General features: G+C 35.1%; 2 protein-coding genes across 6 annotated transcripts in view; one reads left to right on the top strand and one right to left on the bottom strand.

Annotated features, from left to right (window-relative positions):
- Positions 1–13,919, top strand: part of sycp1 (synaptonemal complex protein 1) — a 15,448-nt gene extending 1,529 nt beyond the window's left edge. For 2 of the 3 annotated variants that reach the window (XM_077197944.1, XM_077197943.1), the window contains exons 3-31: positions 2,234–2,312; positions 2,450–2,493; positions 2,652–2,816; positions 2,915–2,982; positions 3,068–3,141; positions 3,249–3,307; positions 3,428–3,494; positions 3,615–3,688; positions 3,807–3,915; positions 3,994–4,088; positions 4,222–4,406; positions 5,379–5,446; positions 5,537–5,598; positions 5,683–5,799; positions 5,899–6,003; positions 6,160–6,263; positions 6,613–6,730; positions 6,826–6,896; positions 6,990–7,071; positions 7,168–7,230; positions 7,645–7,761; positions 7,860–7,970; positions 12,423–12,515; positions 12,753–12,878; positions 12,956–13,084; positions 13,170–13,241; positions 13,341–13,448; positions 13,606–13,689; positions 13,779–13,919. In XM_077197944.1, coding sequence (XP_077054059.1) covers positions 2,234–2,312; positions 2,450–2,493; positions 2,652–2,816; positions 2,915–2,982; positions 3,068–3,141; positions 3,249–3,307; positions 3,428–3,494; positions 3,615–3,688; positions 3,807–3,915; positions 3,994–4,088; positions 4,222–4,406; positions 5,379–5,446; positions 5,537–5,598; positions 5,683–5,799; positions 5,899–6,003; positions 6,160–6,263; positions 6,613–6,730; positions 6,826–6,896; positions 6,990–7,071; positions 7,168–7,230; positions 7,645–7,761; positions 7,860–7,970; positions 12,423–12,515; positions 12,753–12,878; positions 12,956–13,084; positions 13,170–13,241; positions 13,341–13,448; positions 13,606–13,689; positions 13,779–13,919 — 2,790 coding nt within the window. The remainder of the gene's footprint in view (positions 1–2,233; positions 2,313–2,449; positions 2,494–2,651; positions 2,817–2,914; positions 2,983–3,067; positions 3,142–3,248; positions 3,308–3,427; positions 3,495–3,614; positions 3,689–3,806; positions 3,916–3,993; positions 4,089–4,221; positions 4,407–5,378; positions 5,447–5,536; positions 5,599–5,682; positions 5,800–5,898; positions 6,004–6,159; positions 6,264–6,612; positions 6,731–6,825; positions 6,897–6,989; positions 7,072–7,167; positions 7,231–7,644; positions 7,762–7,859; positions 7,971–12,422; positions 12,516–12,752; positions 12,879–12,955; positions 13,085–13,169; positions 13,242–13,340; positions 13,449–13,605; positions 13,690–13,778) is intronic. The other variant, XM_077197945.1, reaches the window with a different exon arrangement.
- On the bottom strand, positions 13,560–16,545 carry LOC143706250 (uncharacterized). 3 transcript variants are annotated; one of them, XM_077197947.1, is made up of 4 exons: positions 16,424–16,545; positions 15,204–15,719; positions 14,949–15,113; positions 13,560–14,645 (listed from the first exon to the last, which is right to left on the bottom strand). In XM_077197947.1, exons 2-4 carry the CDS (start codon positions 15,703–15,705, stop codon positions 14,404–14,406), a joined length of 909 nt encoding a protein of 302 aa, XP_077054062.1. In that variant the 5' UTR covers positions 15,706–15,719; positions 16,424–16,545; the 3' UTR covers positions 13,560–14,403. The 3 variants fall into 3 exon arrangements, with proteins under 3 accessions (XP_077054062.1, XP_077054064.1, XP_077054063.1); XM_077197949.1 differs by having other exon boundaries at positions 14,949–15,110; positions 16,424–16,520; XM_077197948.1 differs by lacking the exon at positions 16,424–16,545 and having other exon boundaries at positions 15,204–15,741.
- Positions 16,546–16,777: the final 232 nt, after the last annotated feature.

Genomic DNA, 16,777 nt, shown 5'->3' with positions numbered 1-16,777 from the left:
AAGTCATAATGATGAGAAAGTTTCTCATCATTATGACTTAGTATCTCATTATATTGAGAAAGTTTCTCATAATTATGACTTAGTATCTCATTATATTGAGAAAGTTTCTCATAATAATGCGATACTAAGTCATAATTATGAGAAACTTTCTCGTAATAATTACTTAAGTATCTCATAATAATGAGAAATTTTCTCATAATAATGACTTAACATCTCGTAATAATGAGAAACTTTCTCATAATAATGACTTAACATCTCGTAATAATGAGAAACTTTCTAGTAATAATGACTTAGCATCTCGTAATAATGAGAAACTTTCTCGTAATAATGACTTAGCATCTCGTAATAATGAGAAACGTTCTCGTAATAATGACTTAGCATCTCGTAATAATGAGAAACTTTCTAGTAATAATGAGAAACATCTCGTAATAATGAGAAACTTTCTCGAAATAATGACTTATTTTCTTGCACTTCTACGCATGCGCAAAGCAGTGGAGCAGAAGGGAGTGCCACGCTAGCGACATCCGCTGGTCAAAGCCGTGTAAATGCATCACAGCAAACATGGCACGATCTGCAGTGAATAACATTAATGATAAATTATCAGTATATAAGACAGGCTTCCATACTAGATAGTCTTTTATGCATTTGTAATATTCATTTGTATTTTTGTGTATGAACAAGCAGCACAGAAGGGTTCAGTGTTCAAAAAACGCGGCGCTCAATTGAAAAGAAGTTCAGCTTTTAAAAACACGTCTCAAGACCTTGCGTTTCCCTATTCCACTGCCCACAGCCCACTTATGTGTAAATGTCTCAAAGTCATAAACATCTTAATTGATATCGTATTGATATCTTCAGATGAACCTGCACATCAAATATCCTAGACGCATCCGCAAAATATGTGATATATTAACAAATATACCCATATATTTTATGAAGATGTTACACTTAAACTTAATGAATAAATGTAATAATCCAACTTTAATCTGATAGTTTTGTAAATTCACGTAACACCATCAGTGTGCACAAGCAGGCGTCCTTCGTTACCATGGTAACCGTCCTGCTTCTGCTTTCCACTTTCACACTTTTTCGTGGGTATGGAAAAGTATGGAAGATAATGATGATTTTTAATTGATGTTATTTTATGAATCTACAGATTGCACTTAGTTCACACTGACTTTAATGAAAACAACTGGTTTGCAGATCATGCCATGTTTGCTGTGATGCATTTACACGGCTTTGACCAGCGGATGTCGCTAGCGTGGCATCTTCCATAGACATCATATAGGTAGACGCCCTATCGACCGCTACTGCCTATTGGCACGGACGAGAATTGGGGCCGCCATCTTAAACCGGTCATCTGCTCCTCTCAGTGTAATCTGAATGGCAGGTGAAATGAGCTGTCAGCGCATTAAATTAATCATATCTCACTGAATACTGAACTGATTTTCACGTGTTTTTTTTTTTTGCTGCAAAGGTCATTCATGTAGCTATGATACAGGACACATGGTTCGGCGTATTTTAATATCCATAGTAGTCTTAACAGTAATATAATATTCTGATATAAGATATAAAGTGACCAGACACATTATGTGTGATGAAGGATATAATGTATTTTATAAATCACACACTATAAATATAATAAAGAAGCAGAAACAGATAGTTGCAGTAAAGTAAGATATTTTAATAAGTTGAAGAAACAATTTATGATTTGTGACACGCACATACACACGAACAGACAGACAAACAAACATGAACAGACACTCTCTCTCTCTCTCTCTCTCTCTCTCTCTCTCTCTCTCTCTCTCTCTCACACACACACACACTTTCACACACAGAACGCAGCCACCGAACGCAGCCACCTGTAATAAAAATTGAGAAGAAGCTTTTCAACGTGTTTGCATAAGTAATTTCTAAAAATTAAATTCGGACAATATTAAGCCTATACCTTTTTTATTGTATGTGGATGTGGGAGGGGAAAATGTCGAGACTAAAGCCCTATTCGGATTAACTTTACAAGGGTAGATGGAGTAAGAAAACTTTCTCAATATAATGACCTAGATAACCTTTTTTTTTTCTCAACTATGGCGGAAACGGGCTTCCATAGAAATGACAAACACTGTGATACAATACAAATATTTTGGGTGTCCCTTATTTTCCTATACAGAACCACGATTGTCCTGTATTTTCCTTTTCTTAAGTTGGCAACCCTAGGCTACATGTATTTTGTTTGTAGAGTTACAAGTGTTCAGATATGGAAACAAGCCTTCCATTTCCATCCAAAATGGTGCTTCCTACGAAGGCATCTAAACCAGGTAACATTTATAAAGTCTAAAATGTAGAGGTGTAACGTTACGTTAATATTTATGAATAAAATGTATAGGTTTTAATGTAGTGTCAATTCCAGCCTTAAAAGAAACATGTTCATTAACCTAATACTTTGTGATTAAAGAGGGTATGAAGAAGGTTGCAGTCATGCCAATGGAAAAGGAGGAGGTCAGATTGAATGCTCATTTCATTTTGTATTTTAGTTTATTGCTTAAAATATTGATCATTTGTATACTATATAGTGAGGTCCATGTTATGAATTCTGTAAAATGCATAATGAAAATAAATCCAAGCAGTTTAATTACTATGGTGCTTTTGCATTATAGACATCATTAAGATCCAGCCAGCTGTACTCCAGATTGCTGGATGAAGCTGAGAAAATTAAAATGTGGAAGTTCAGAGTAGATTCTGAGATTTCACAAAAAGACAGGAAGCTTCAGGAGAACAGAAAAACCATTGACACACAGCGCAAAGCCATTCAAGAGCTTCAGGTACATCATTTTTGGGTAGTAGTACATTTGTTTTACTTTTTAATTTTATTTTTTGTCTGCTTTACCTAAGACAGAATTATAAATTATGTCCTTTGCAGTTTGCAAATGAAACTCTGAGCATGAAATTAGAGGATCAACTCAATGAGAATGAAGACCTTAGAAATAAGTATGTACATCATGGGAATATTTAAATAAGCGCATACAGTACTATAATATATCATATTATATTATATTATATTTTTATCATGCAGAAGTAATGCTACCAGAAATTTGTGTAACATACTAAAGGACACATTTGAGAGATCTGCTGAGAAAATGAATCTGTGTAAGTGTTTGAGCATGTTAAAAGATGTCATATAGCGTAATATAATGTATTAATTCATTGCCAATTATTAGAAAACAATAATGTGTTTTTCATTTTGCCTGAAATAGTTGAGGCCGAACGGGAAGAAACTCATGATCTGTTTATACAGAACAGTGAGAATATTCAGGTAACTATAATATAATGAGTGTATTTACTTATTTATCTAGTACTGGTGAGGCGTGTGGAATAGCTCCAACCCTAGATTGGGACAATCCTTTTCACAACACTGTAATTTTTTCATTTGCAGAGGATGGTGGCAGCATTTGAAAGTCTTCAAAAGCAGGCAGAGGCTGATCAGCAGGAAATGTTGACATGTGCTCATTTTTAAATAATTTGTCTAATTATTTTAAAACTTAAATTCATTTTAAGCATGTACTGTATTTGACACAACAAAATGAAACATTTTAACATTGTTTTGTTAACACATCCTACAGTAAGAGAATGCCTTGCACAGTTTGAGGATCTTAAAGTGAAGTTCCAGAGTGAATGCCATGTGAAGGAGAAGGAGGTTATTAGTCTTTATTTCGAGTGATCTTTAATGCATACTGTAACACTCACCTGTCTTTGTGTTCATGTTGTGGCTGAAACGCATATCTATTTTGTGTTCCTTGCTTTGACTTGTTGAGGTTGCCATGCTTCAAGAAAAACTCCAAGAAAAAGAAAACATTCTCAAAGATTTTTCAGTAAAACTCCAAGAGGCAAAGCAAAGCTGCAGTCTGCTAGAGGAGTCTGCAAGTAAGAATGCAGGACACATTGCATAAGTCTTTCCTAAATTTTCCACAAGTCATGTATGTTCACTCATGTTGCTTTTAGGGAGACATCAGAAATTACTTCAAAATGTTACACAGGATAGGGAGGTGCTTGAGGAAAAACTCAGGGTGACGGTGCAACTCAAATTGGAGATTGAGGTTTGTCCTTAAACAAGGTCTTACTCTTGATACAATTGTTTTGGACCTATTTGTAAAGGTAGTACATAAAGGTTAAAATAATTCATGTTATTGTTTTGCAGTGTTTTATATTGTATTGTATCGCTTTCCCAAGGAAAACCAGAGAGCCTTAACTGACAAACTGGAGCAAAGCAAGGAGAACCATGAGAAAGTTCTTCAAAAGAAAGACACTGAACTAGAAGAACTAAAACACATAAAAGAGCAACAGTCAAACCAACTTGCAGAGATGCAGCTGAGAGTGAATTCTTTGCAGTCCTCATTAACATCTGAGATACAGAGGTACTTCATAGTATATCAGTTCAAGATCTAGCATAATTAGGGATGGATATCATTCAGAATTTTTCGATACCGGTTCCTGAACGATACTTTTCTTCCATACCAATTTTATGAAATTTGTTTTAACAAGATTACATTACAGATTACCTAAAAAAAAATTATTTTCTCATTTTATTTACTCTTTTTTTTTTACATACTCAAAGACTTATATAGGCCACTGGTGAATATATGCCTCGCGCTTAAGCCTGCCGCAAAGCACTGGCAAAAGATTATGAATGTTGGCCTAATTATTATGAATTTTTCAGGGAAAAAATTGCAAGGAGACATTTTAATTGTTTATTAATAAACTAGTGTTGACTGCAAAGATGAAGTTGACTTTGCTGACTCGTCATCTCCGCAGTATAGTGAACACACTCGCGCCTACAGAGAGAAATGCACCTTTCATTTGGATTGAATAATCAGAGCGTATTTGTTTTCGATTCGAATTGGTTCATTTCATTTATTTATTTAAGAACAGTGCACATTAATTAACATCACTGTAAATATGCCAGTGTTAGCCATCAGGCTAATTTTCAACTGTAGTCCATTGGCAAGATGTTATACTAGGCACATGATGGCTAAAATAAAAAAAAACATTAAATCACACAGCAGTTGATACACGACAATAGAACATAATGCCATAGCACTGGCTCCATTAAAACATAACATCATAAAACATATAACATATAACCATACAGCCATACAACTGTTAGAGGAATTAAAAAGTAACCATCTATTATCTATCAATCATACATATACCATAGGTTACAGGACAGCTAAAGTATAGAGGCAGACCTACATTAATTATTATGAGAGGTTCGTTTAAAAGTAGACATTTCAAGCTGATAGCACAGCTGGAAATGAAGTACAACATTAAACCAAGAACTTTAATAATTAATTTTAATCTATATTGAAATTATTCCTTTGTTTTCACAGGGTACAAGACCTTGAGACAAAGATAACCTCAGTGGGGAATAAACTCAGTGTCAAAAGTGCAGAATTGGGTGTGTTAAGTTTGTAAATGTTAATAAATAATGGCACAGTTGCATGCTTTGTACCATTCTAAGATCATGGGTTGCATTATCTTTATGCAGAAGTCATCAAGGGGCAGAAAGAGGACCATAGCAAGCAAATACAGATACTACGGGATGAGCTGGTATTTATTTCCCCCTCTGTTTAAGCATTTATATTCTATGATTTATGCATTTATGAAACTAAGCTCACAGCATTTCTTTAACAGAATGAGAAGTCAAACTCAATCTGCTCTATAAAGGAGGAATTAAAGGCAAGTGAGGTTCAGATGCTCCAGCTTATTGCTTCACTTGAAGAGAAACAAAGCGAGGCAAATAATTTGAAGGTGAGTAGAAGGTCATTAAGCATTCATCGGCATAGTAAAATGCATCCTTCATAATTTCAATACTACATATTCTTTGTATCTAACATTCACCCCTCCCAGGATGCAGCGGAGTGTGTCACCACAGAAAATAAAAACATGATGGAGGCCCTGACAAAAGCTAGACATGATAATGAAGAGCTGCAAGAAGCTGTTGTTTTAAAAGAGGTCAAGACATTCTTCAGTTTTTTGTGTATTTGTAGCATATTGTTTCAGTTTTTCACTATATTACACATCGTGTATATTTATTTGTGTTGAGTAATATGATGGAACATGGACAAATATTTTGGATACTCAAATTGAATATGTACATCTTTCATCCAGGCTAAATTGAAAGAGATGGAGGAACAATTGTTAGGAGCTTTGGAGAGCTGTTGTAAATCATCTAAAGAGGTAGAAAGATTGGAGAGGGACTTAAAGGAACAGAAGTAAGAGCAACCACAACCTGTCTGGTTTTACACCATTAATCTTTAATTCTCAAACTAAACCTCTAATTTATTGCATACTGTTTCACATACTATACAGTTAATCTTCATATGGGTAGTAATGTAAGGGACGTAATCTATATTTGAATTCTTTTAGCATCAAAATGTTTTGCAAATGGATCTGTATTGCGAGTAATTAATGTCGAGACAGGGATGTAGACTAAATTTCTTTGGTAAAAATGTGATGTTCATTTAAATCTTATTAAATTAAGCATTTTGGCCATTTTCTATTGTATAATTGAGATCTGTTCAGTATTTTATTGAACTTATTGAAGTTGATTTTTGCTTGAAGGGATTATTACAAGGAGCTGATGTTGAAGTTTAATGACCTGCAGATGCAGAAAGACATCATTCAACAACAGGTTGATAGTGGTGCTTTAGAGAAGAAAGTCCTTCAGTCTCATCTAATGGTTTGTAAATTAAATCATACCTCTAAATGTGTAAATTTACAGAATGACCTCAAATGCTGCATGTGATGGTTTGTTTGTTTATTTGTTTCTTACAGAGAAGCAATGTAAATGCCGAACGGGAGAAGTCAGAAATAGATAGACTTGAGAGAGAGAAGCAACAGCTTCAGTAAGACTGAAGGAGACTTTTGTCTTACAACATTGAAAATTTGGTTTCATTTATCACTTTATTTTGTCTTGCATGTACAATTTCATATTCTAGGGAGCAGGTGAATATTTTATCTGCAAAAATTGCTGGTCAGGATGAAGAGAGAAAGAATGCTCAGGAGCAGCTGAGAGAGAGTGTGCGTTCTTATTATTATACTGTTTTATTCCATTAGTTTGTTGAGGTGTGTAATCTCATGTGTTCAACAATAATTCATGTTTAATCACCCCAACAGGGCAAAGGTGCAAAGAGAGAACTTCTCATAAAAGAAAAAAAAATCAAAGCATTAGAGTCAAAGGTAAAAAATCTGATTGTGTTGTACTTATACAGTATTGTGCACTGCACTCAAACACATGTTTATAAACTAAAAATTATCTTCAAACCAAAACAAAAGTTTATAAGTAATGTATTAAAGTGGTTTCACTATTATTTTGTAAAATATGTTATAAGAAGATTGTTGAAGTCAACATGAAGTACAGAAACATTAAATACATATACGGCCATTTTGCTAAAAGGGTATCCAGAATTTTATTCATTTTATTCAACAGATCTTTAGAGGGGAGGGTTTGAAAAATAAGAGACCCTGGTGAAATTAATTTCATTCGTGACAAGTTTTCTTTAGAGGATTAAGATTGCATGCACTGCTACCTCATATATTTGAATCATGAAGTAAACTGTGGTCATGTTACAGTATTTGACATATTTCCCTTAGATGAGTAAACTTAAGGAAGATTCGGATAATTTAAAGAAACATCAGGAAGAGGAGCTTCAGAAAATACGTTCTGACTTTGAAGACAAATCAAGAGCAGAGGCACAACTCAACCTTGAGGTGATTTTTTCCCCCCATTAAATGCAATAACTGAAAAAAAAACAATAACAAGACATGATGCAAATAATAATTATGTTTTATTGTTATTTTGTTTTTAGATGCAAAAACTGAAGCAAACAGCCATGGATGCACTGAAGAGTAAAGATGACACAGAAATTAAATGCCAGCAGAAGATATCAGACATGGTTGCTTTGATGGAGAGGCACAAGGTCAGTTTTTTTCACTGCCCAAGGACGTGCATGTGAAGAATCAATGGTTAAAATTCACCTTTACCACTGCAGTATAATCCTAAACTTTTGCCGTGTTCCGTTTATTTTACTGATGACTGCTTCTCAAATCTCGGAGTTCAATGCAGGATTCGCAAACCGCTTGCACTTGAAAGATGGTCTTCAAAATACTTAACGTGTAACGTTAGGTCTCCTGCTAACTGGTTAACTCACATTATTAATACTTCTGCTAATCAGTTGTGGGCCACTATTACCTATAACTGTGTCTATTAATGCAGATTGTCTGTCGTTCTCACTACTTTGAGCAAAGATTAAGCATGGAGCAAGATTTGTTTTACCAACATTTATGTTACATCCGTCATTCACGCTAGAGCTCGGCTAATGTATACATTGCATACTGTATATGCACTGTTATTGATACAGTTTCCACATGTTCACTGCAATATATTAGAAAAATACTCTGTAAATTAATTAGTACAAGTAAAATAATCGGTTTGTTGATGTACATGCACTTGTTAATGCTGATGGAGAGGAATTACAGTAGCAAAATTTAATAATGTACCACTGAGAAACGTCCTGCTCGAGTTGTCCTTGCGATATGAGGTTCGGATTGAATGAATAGTTCTTCCAATGTTTCATCATCGGACTCGCCCTCGCATTAATATGGTAAAATCGACGTCATTGTTCGTTACTGTCACACATACTGGACACGCAGGGCTGACGTTGTTATGGCAATGGGGCGTTTTTGTTTTCGACGCGCGTGCTGTACGGTGGTACGCAGTAAACCAATCACAACAGACTGAGCTGTCTAGACAATCAGAGCAGAGTAGCTCGCGGAAAGGAGGGATTTAAAGAGATTGATTCATCTGACGAGTCGTTTGAGAATCATTGAAAATGTGGTGATGTACAAATGTATATTATGAGGAAATTAAACAGTTTTTTAACCTTTGACGCATGTAAATCCCATCCAAAACTCCAAAGCAACATTAGGAAACTTTAAAATAGGACGCCTAACTTTACTTCAATATATTACTATTAAATCCTAATTTAATCATGACAAACAATACATCGTTGGAAAGGTCTAAGACTCCTAAATAGATATTTTAGCGCTGTTTTTATTACAAATTATGTAGGAACTAGGGCTGCAGCTATAGATTCTTTTTGTAATCAATTAATCTAGCACTTAATAGATCGATTAATCGAGTAATCGGATATTTTTTTGTGTGTTTTATTAACAGAATAGTTATATTAAACTTGTGTCTATTTCAGTTAAAGCTGTTATAAGTTATATACTATAAGTTATATAGTATGCAAGTTATAAAGCTATCTCATATGTGAATTTTCCTTTAAGATGTTATAATATAACCACTCTGAGCATCTAAGCATATTTGTGTATTCTGGTAGTTTAACGCTGAAGAAGAGCTGTAACGTGACTTGTTGTTGAACATGCAGTAAAAGCTGACGCACTTTTTGTTCCGTGCATTTTAACTGAAAAATGAGTACTCCGAATCTTTATTAAAAACCAACAGGCTGGGGACTTAAATTTTTTGTTATTGTCTGTATTTGGCAGAAGTGGAATACAAACAAGGTCTCGCAAAGACTGCAATACAATATTTGTTCCTCCATCACGTCCCGGTGTGTACAGTGAATGCATGCTGAAATTATTGATGCGTGGCTACATAAAAGTTTAAGCATATGTGATGCATTGTTGCAATTGGTCTGACTGGCGTGTGTGTGTGTGTGTGTGTGTGTGTGTGTGTGTGTGTGTGTGTGTGTGTGTGTGTGTGTGTGTGTGTGTGTGTGTGTGTGTGTGTGTGTGTGTGTGTGTGTGTGTGTGTGTGTGTGTGTGAAGGGGTTCTTTTTTTAGGCAATACTCTTGCAATTGAACGTGATAGTTACGTTTACTACTTAAAAATGTCATCAAAGCTAAAAATCATATCTAGTCAAACCGCATCACGACATCGCTACAAATACAGTATGGGATTAAAATCAGCGAACATCAATAGGCTTAGACTACGTTACCTTGTTTCAGCGAGTTAAGTTTATTAAGTGAATTAAGTGTGTAATGATCCCACACTTTAGACAATTTCTGCCGTTTATTTACATATTTATTCTCAGCCATCGCGCCAACTAATTTCAAAATATATGCTTCCTGAACAGGTCCGTGTGAATAAACGGTCCGTGTGAAACAATCTAATCCCTGCGCCGCGCGTATAGTGCACGTCATAGGAATTTAACGAGGCTTCGAGGCAGAGTTTTTGCCTCGAGGAATTTTTGTAATCGAGTAACTCGAGGAATCGTTTCAGCCCAACAGTAATATATTAATTTATGACAAGAGTGCGCCTCAAAAAATCTACGTCATTACAGGAGTTTCTGACCTTTGTAACAAAAAGTCGACGCACAAACTTTTAATATTTGAAACTTTGGTTTTTAATGCTAAAAGTTCATAATAAAACATAATCTAGTATTTGTCAATAAAAATATGATAAAATAATATTATCCTCTAAAAAGTATAATATATATATATATAATTTTTTTATTATTACATCATATTTTAGTAGTTATCATAAATTAGGTCACTTGAAAGCTTACGAACTCAGAATTCATCCTGTGAAAACCGTTTTGAAATTGGACGTTGTGTTACCATAGAAACGGTACTCTAAATTATTTTATTAGGCTCCTCCCCTTTTGGGCATCATCTTTCATAATTGATTATCAAAACCTTTTTTAATCTTGACAAAACACATATTGTAAGAAAGGTCTGAGTCTCAAGGTTCCATATTTAGTGACAGAAGTGATATTTGGATAGAAATGTATTAATTTGTTATTCAATGGAATTCAATGGCACCCGGTGGCTATTTTTGGTATTACGCCTAAACAAAATCTCATGGGAACTTCAATTTTTGTGATATCAACTTTAAATTTGGAACACAACTTGGTTAGATATATAGCTTTCATTTTGTAAAATATTTATTTTATATAAAAAAAATACATTAATAAAGTATATTTGATTTACTGTAAATTTAAACTTCCATAACTTTTCACTGCTTTCACTTCAGTAATAAGCTGCTGATTGTTTTCTTTAAAACAAGACCAAACTTAGGTCTATATTCCAAAGCATTCTTGAATTAAAACCATTTAAGTTTGAATAGTGCATTTTAATGTCCACTATCAAAAGGGGGGGGGGGGGGGGGGGGGGGGTTAAGTGATCAGTCGACTAATCACACATCTATATTAAAGGGTAACTAAACCCTAAAACAACTTTTTTTAGTTTTTTTTTTTTAGTTAATGATCTGGAAGACTGGGGCTTTATTAATGCTGTTCATTGATTCGAGTAACATTTTTGACATTTGGTTACAAAGTGTTTTAATTCTACAATATATGGTGTAAAAACGTCTGAGTGCTTGAACGATGGCTACTGCAGTTGAAATTTCCTATTGGATGTTGTTACTGCGTGACATAAGCAGGCACCAGCTCACCACGCCCTTGCCTACAGAGAGTCGTGGGTCTCAGGTGCACGTGCACAAAATACATAGCCTAATCAGCACTCAAGCGCACACATAAAGCTTGCCACAGCGCACCAGCAAAAGTAATGATTATGAGTGTGTTGTGTAAAAACAGAAGGACACTGTTTAAATATTGTAATAATTTATTGGTAATGTTTTCTGTGTTTTTGGCTGCAGAGATTTCGTCAACGATGCTGACGCAAGTATATGCAGGTTTTATACGGATTCCATAATCTGAGAATATTTATTTTCCATTTGAATTTGTTCATTCAAAAGTAGATTTTAAGCTTTCTATAGATATATTTCTCATGTCTGTGAGGCAAGTATTAGCTGACTCTGAGATCGGTTTATTTATGTGACGGCCTCTCCAGTTCTGACAGAGAGCTGTCAGTCTGTGGTTTTCATTATTTTACAAAAGCACAATGTGTTGTTGTTTTGTTGTGAGTTTACAGAAATAAAAGTAGACCATTTACAGTTTGCATTACTAATCTGTATGACCAAAAATGACATAGTATTTTAAATTAAATGCAAGTGATCGCACCGGCACCTCTATGTCATGCAGTAAGCTCGCTCTTCACACAAAAACTTGGATATGCACCTAATAATAGTGCACGTTTCTTTAGGTTAATGTTAGTGCAAGCGGACTTTAAAGTTGCTGCTACTTACATATTTCAAGTGATAAGCCATATTTGAGGTCGATGAATGATAGGTGAATGGATTTCCTGCCGTTAACGATCTGTCCTTCACAGTTTGCGTGATTTTTCCACTTCCTGTGGAGTTATTTTTTTTTTTTCTGCGACTAATCGACTAATAAAATTTTGGTCGACTAAGCCTCTTCTAATCGACTAACGGTTTGTTGAATATTAGGGGGCAGCCCTAGTTTTTAGGCACTTTTCATTCATTTTAATGTATTTTCTTTTCTTTGCAGCATGAGTATGACAAAATGGTAGAAGAAAAAGATACAGAGTTGAGTGAAAAACGGATGAAAGAAGCTGAAGTCAACGCAAGCAAAGCATCATTGGTAAATATTGAATTCTGTTGTTTGCACTGAATATCATATTTAGCATAACTGAGTTGTCATTACATGCTTGAGATGCTAATCCAAAAGTCCTAGCTTCCAAAAGATTAATCATTACATTTATTGTTGAGGTATCATTGTGTTTGAGACATTTAACCAAATGTTGCTTAAGTGAGACTTTGTACCTTTAGTTGGTATAATATGTAAAATCTCTAAAAACCAAATAACCAATAAATTTAGGAACTGGAGCTGTCCCACCTGCAAGTGGAAAATGATGAGCTGAGACAACAACTTGAAAAGCTCAAAGGAGAAAAGATGGCCTTGAGAACACCAGTTTCATCTCTTGAAAAAGACACACTTTACCAGGTATTGTACCTTGTGAGATACCATAGGTATTCCTGGCAATTTAACGTTAACAGTACAACATGAAAATCTTGTTTTAGATATCTGAAATCAAACCAAAGAAGGGAGGAAACAAGATCTCTAAAACTCAAAAAGCTGGCTCCACTAAGAAGACTCTGTATGAGGAAGTAAATGAAACTCCATCAAGAAATGCATCTTACACTCCTGCTGTAGGTTATTTTTCCATTATCTTTGTGCATTTTGTACATATTCTTCTGTCATATAACAATCTTTTTTTATTATTATTGGTGCAAGGGAGAAGTGAATGAAGTCCTTCATACCCCATTATTGAGCCTGAGCAAAAAAACTCGAACACCTCAAATAAAGGTATGGGGGCAACCTAAATTGTTTGGACTAGTTATTATTCATCTTAAGCGTTTATACCAGCCAGCCAATTTATTTACTAATTCATTAATTTTGCTTCAGTCCTTCAGAATCCGCACACCACCCTCACCTGAGATTAAGGGGTCTTGGAAGAAAAACATTCTGAAGCTGGACCCAAAGTCAGACAACTCCGAGAGCAATGACATACTGGTAAATTGTATCTACTGTCACTCTATTCGCATACCATCAGTATTGTGCTATAAACAGACTCTTCAGTGTTCTGCTTATTTATATGTAGTCAACTCAAGTAAATCCTTAGGCTTGTGGTTTCCTACTCTTTTTATTGTTTTCTTAATCTGGTGTGCAGAGTTTCTCTCCAAGACCTGTTAAATCAAAGAAACCTATGCAGCCAAAAGACCCAAACACTGGGAGTTTGGACATGGTCAAGAAGGTAAAAAAAATCACATTTGACCAGTTTTTTCCAAATTTGTCTTCTTTATGTTCTTATTTTGACTGGCATCATGTGCAAATGATGTGCAGGTGCAGAGCTCTTTCATGTGTAAGTCTCCAGGAACAGCGCTGAAACTGGCTGCAATGAAGAGAATGCGAGATGCTGGATGGACCACCGTTAGCAGTTCAGATAAGAAGAAGAAAAAAGTTACAGACAAAATCTTTGCTTGAAACTGTATACATACAAAATGTGATTATCCTTTTTTTTAAATTACATAGTGCACATGACACTTCTTAGACAATAGCTTTTGATTGTTTACAATTTCTACAGGTGTTTGAATTAGCTGAAATATTTATATTATTTATTCTAAGCTCAAAACAATTTCACATATTAGTATGTTCAGTTAATATACAGTACCTTACAATATTTATCAAAAGATGTTCCTGGTACAGTGGTTGGTAGCAGTTACAAATCTTTGTATTTACATTTATATTTGTGTATTTACATTTATATTTGTGTTTGTGTTTTTCTGTTATGTTCATTAATTTCATTAGTTCAAAGTAAAAAAAAAATAATTAAAAACAGTTTAAAAACAGCCTTTTTTACCAGCGTTTTCCATAGAAGCTTTAAGTAAAGGCAATATTTTCATCTCAAAATGTGAACTGAATAACCTTTTTTTGTTTATTGAATAAAAAGAGGTTTGTTGATGAGATCTTAAGGCTCTTGGTCATGTGCATGAAATGTCTGAAAGGTGGAGGTTTCGTTGTCAAATGCTCCGTCTTGATCCTCTCTCAGAAACTCCAAGCGAAACTGAGTAGGTCTGGAAGCAAATCCAGGTATGTCTGTCTGGAATTCTTCCTCGTTCTGCACTGTCGTGGTGGGGTTGTAAATCTGAGGGCCGTCATAGAGTCCTCCTGAAATGACCAGCGTGTCATCTGGCAATGCAAACGGCTCACCTGTGAAAGCAATTTACAGACAATACTGTAATATTCATAATTTGTATTGTGAGAATATAAATCTTTGTGATTACCATAAACTAGATTAAATGGGCTTGCCCATGCACAAATTGATGGCATGGTGTTGGAATTTTGCCTGACAACTTTCCCAGACTCTATAACCCATTTCTATAGTGTCATCAGCTGTGAGTAATTGCTTGGAAATATTTTATTATTATTATTATTATTATGAAGAAGAAAAAAGACTGCTACCTTGGTAAACACCACTAATAAGATCATAAACAGATAACAGATTCTCCTAACCTGTATCTTCATTCTGGAGACGGCGATGAGTATATTGGATACTTCTCTCTTTGCTTCTGCCGTACTTGTACACAAAGTTCATCAGTATTACCAGAACTATTACACCAAGCAGAAGGCTGAATAAAATAGTCAGAGATTTATCTGAATGATTCAGGCCACCACCTGCTTTAAAATAGAGGTAGGAATAGTTAAGCAGGATATAGATATTTCATTATTTGGTTTACATTATTAATGCTAGGATATGTTCAAACCTACCTTGAGATTCATTGAAAAAAGTTGTGCCATTTTGAGTTACAGTGGGAGAAGTAATCGCTGTTGGTTTGGTCACTGGTGTAGTGCTTGATGTAGCCGTTGCATTGTTGCTATGAGTGCTGTTGTCTGTAGAATTGGCAGCTGTTGAATTTATGTTGATTGTTGTGAATGTGGCTGATTGGGTTGTCTGAGCGTTTTTTGTTGAGTTTGGCTGCACTGCTGATCCTGTGACTGTTGCATTGCTTTCGATGGGTCCCAAAGTACTACTGAAGCCAGTAGGGGTCGCCTGGGTTGTGAAGTTGTTTTCAGTTGTACTACTATCATTGTACGTTGAATTACTGGATGAATTTGAAGCATTGTTCTCTGTGTGGTTTCTTGTTGCATTCAGAGGTGGAGCTTTTGATGGTGACTCACCGATCTTCTGTGCATCGGTTATATTATTCACAGCCAATGAAAACAATATTAGTTGGCCACATACCAAAAGCTGAAGACTTAACACGCCCATAACTGTTGCAACTCCTTAAAAAAAAAACATACACAGTCAGTCTTGGTCAAAAGATAAAGGCATGCACTTTCATACAGCGCATGACCTAGTTCAGTGTGTTTTATCTGTATGTGGTGTTGACATGTGGTTTCCTGCTAGGCGCTTACAAAGTTTCCATTTACCAAGGACATTTATTTCTGGTAAAAAATAATAATAAAACAAAAGTCATCATGACTTCCTTATTATTTTACTACTATAATCAGTCGATTATAGCCAATTGATTCAAACAATAATTATCTTTTTTATTGTCCTGGATTAAAAAATAAAATGCATGCTGAATATGTTTAGAACACATAATGATGACTTAACTTTTTCTAAATTTCTATAAAATGGCACTGACATGAAACTTAAGACAACAAAGAGCCACATGAATTTTGCATAAGTTAAACAAACAATCATGAGCAACCGGTTGTATTAATGCCATCCATCACAATTTAACTAATAATTTACATAATTTAACATTCTCGCAATTTTGTAGAATTTACAATCATGTAAATTGTTTTGAGAACAACTGTATGTTATGAATCTTAACAAACTAATTTTACTACTATCTCTTTCTCTAATCTCTCTTTCGTTCTCCTACACCCTCTTGTTTGCGTAATTGTTGTAGTTTATGTATATATATATATATATACATATATAAACAGTATTAATATATGACAACAAGAGCAGAACTTACCTTGTGAGCTGAAACGAACCCGGTTAGTGAAACCAGGAAGTGTCTCGCAGCAGTTATTACACTCCCCCACCTGCCGTAGGCTCAATGCTTTTTCCACTCCCTAAAGAAAACGGCTCGGCTCCACGTCAAACAAACAGGTAGAGTGGGCCGGCCTTGAATGACTGACTTCCTTATCCAGCATCAAGGAGGCAAGTGCTCAGCCATTTTTAACCCGTGTGTGTACTTCACTCTGAAGTACTTGTTTGATTTCAGTGTTTTTTTTTGTGTGTGTGTGTGTGTGTGTGTGTGTGTGTGTGTGTGTGTGTGTGTGTGTGTGTGTGTGTGTGTGTGTGTGTGTGTGTGTGTGAGAGTGAT

This window comes from Siphateles boraxobius, unplaced genomic scaffold (assembly GCF_051911475.1).
Source record: "Siphateles boraxobius isolate OS27281-9 unplaced genomic scaffold, OSU_SipBor_1 41, whole genome shotgun sequence".
Classification (NCBI taxonomy): Eukaryota; Metazoa; Chordata; class Actinopteri; order Cypriniformes; family Leuciscidae; genus Siphateles; species Siphateles boraxobius.
This window is presented reverse-complemented; position numbering and strand designations above follow the sequence as displayed.

Bases quoted from the DNA above. Each gene is read 5' to 3' on its own strand.
- LOC143706250 (XM_077197947.1), bottom strand. From the start codon at position 15,705: ATGGGCGTGTTAAGTCTTCAGCTTTTGGTATGTGGCCAACTAATATTG. The intron at 15,114-15,203 runs GTAGGTTTGAAC...TCTATTTTAAAG, and splicing joins TTTTTTCAATGAATCTCAAG to CAGGTGGTGGCCTGAATCAT. The intron at 14,646-14,948 runs GTTAGGAGAATC...TTGCTTTCACAG, and splicing joins TCTCCAGAATGAAGATACAG to GTGAGCCGTTTGCATTGCCA.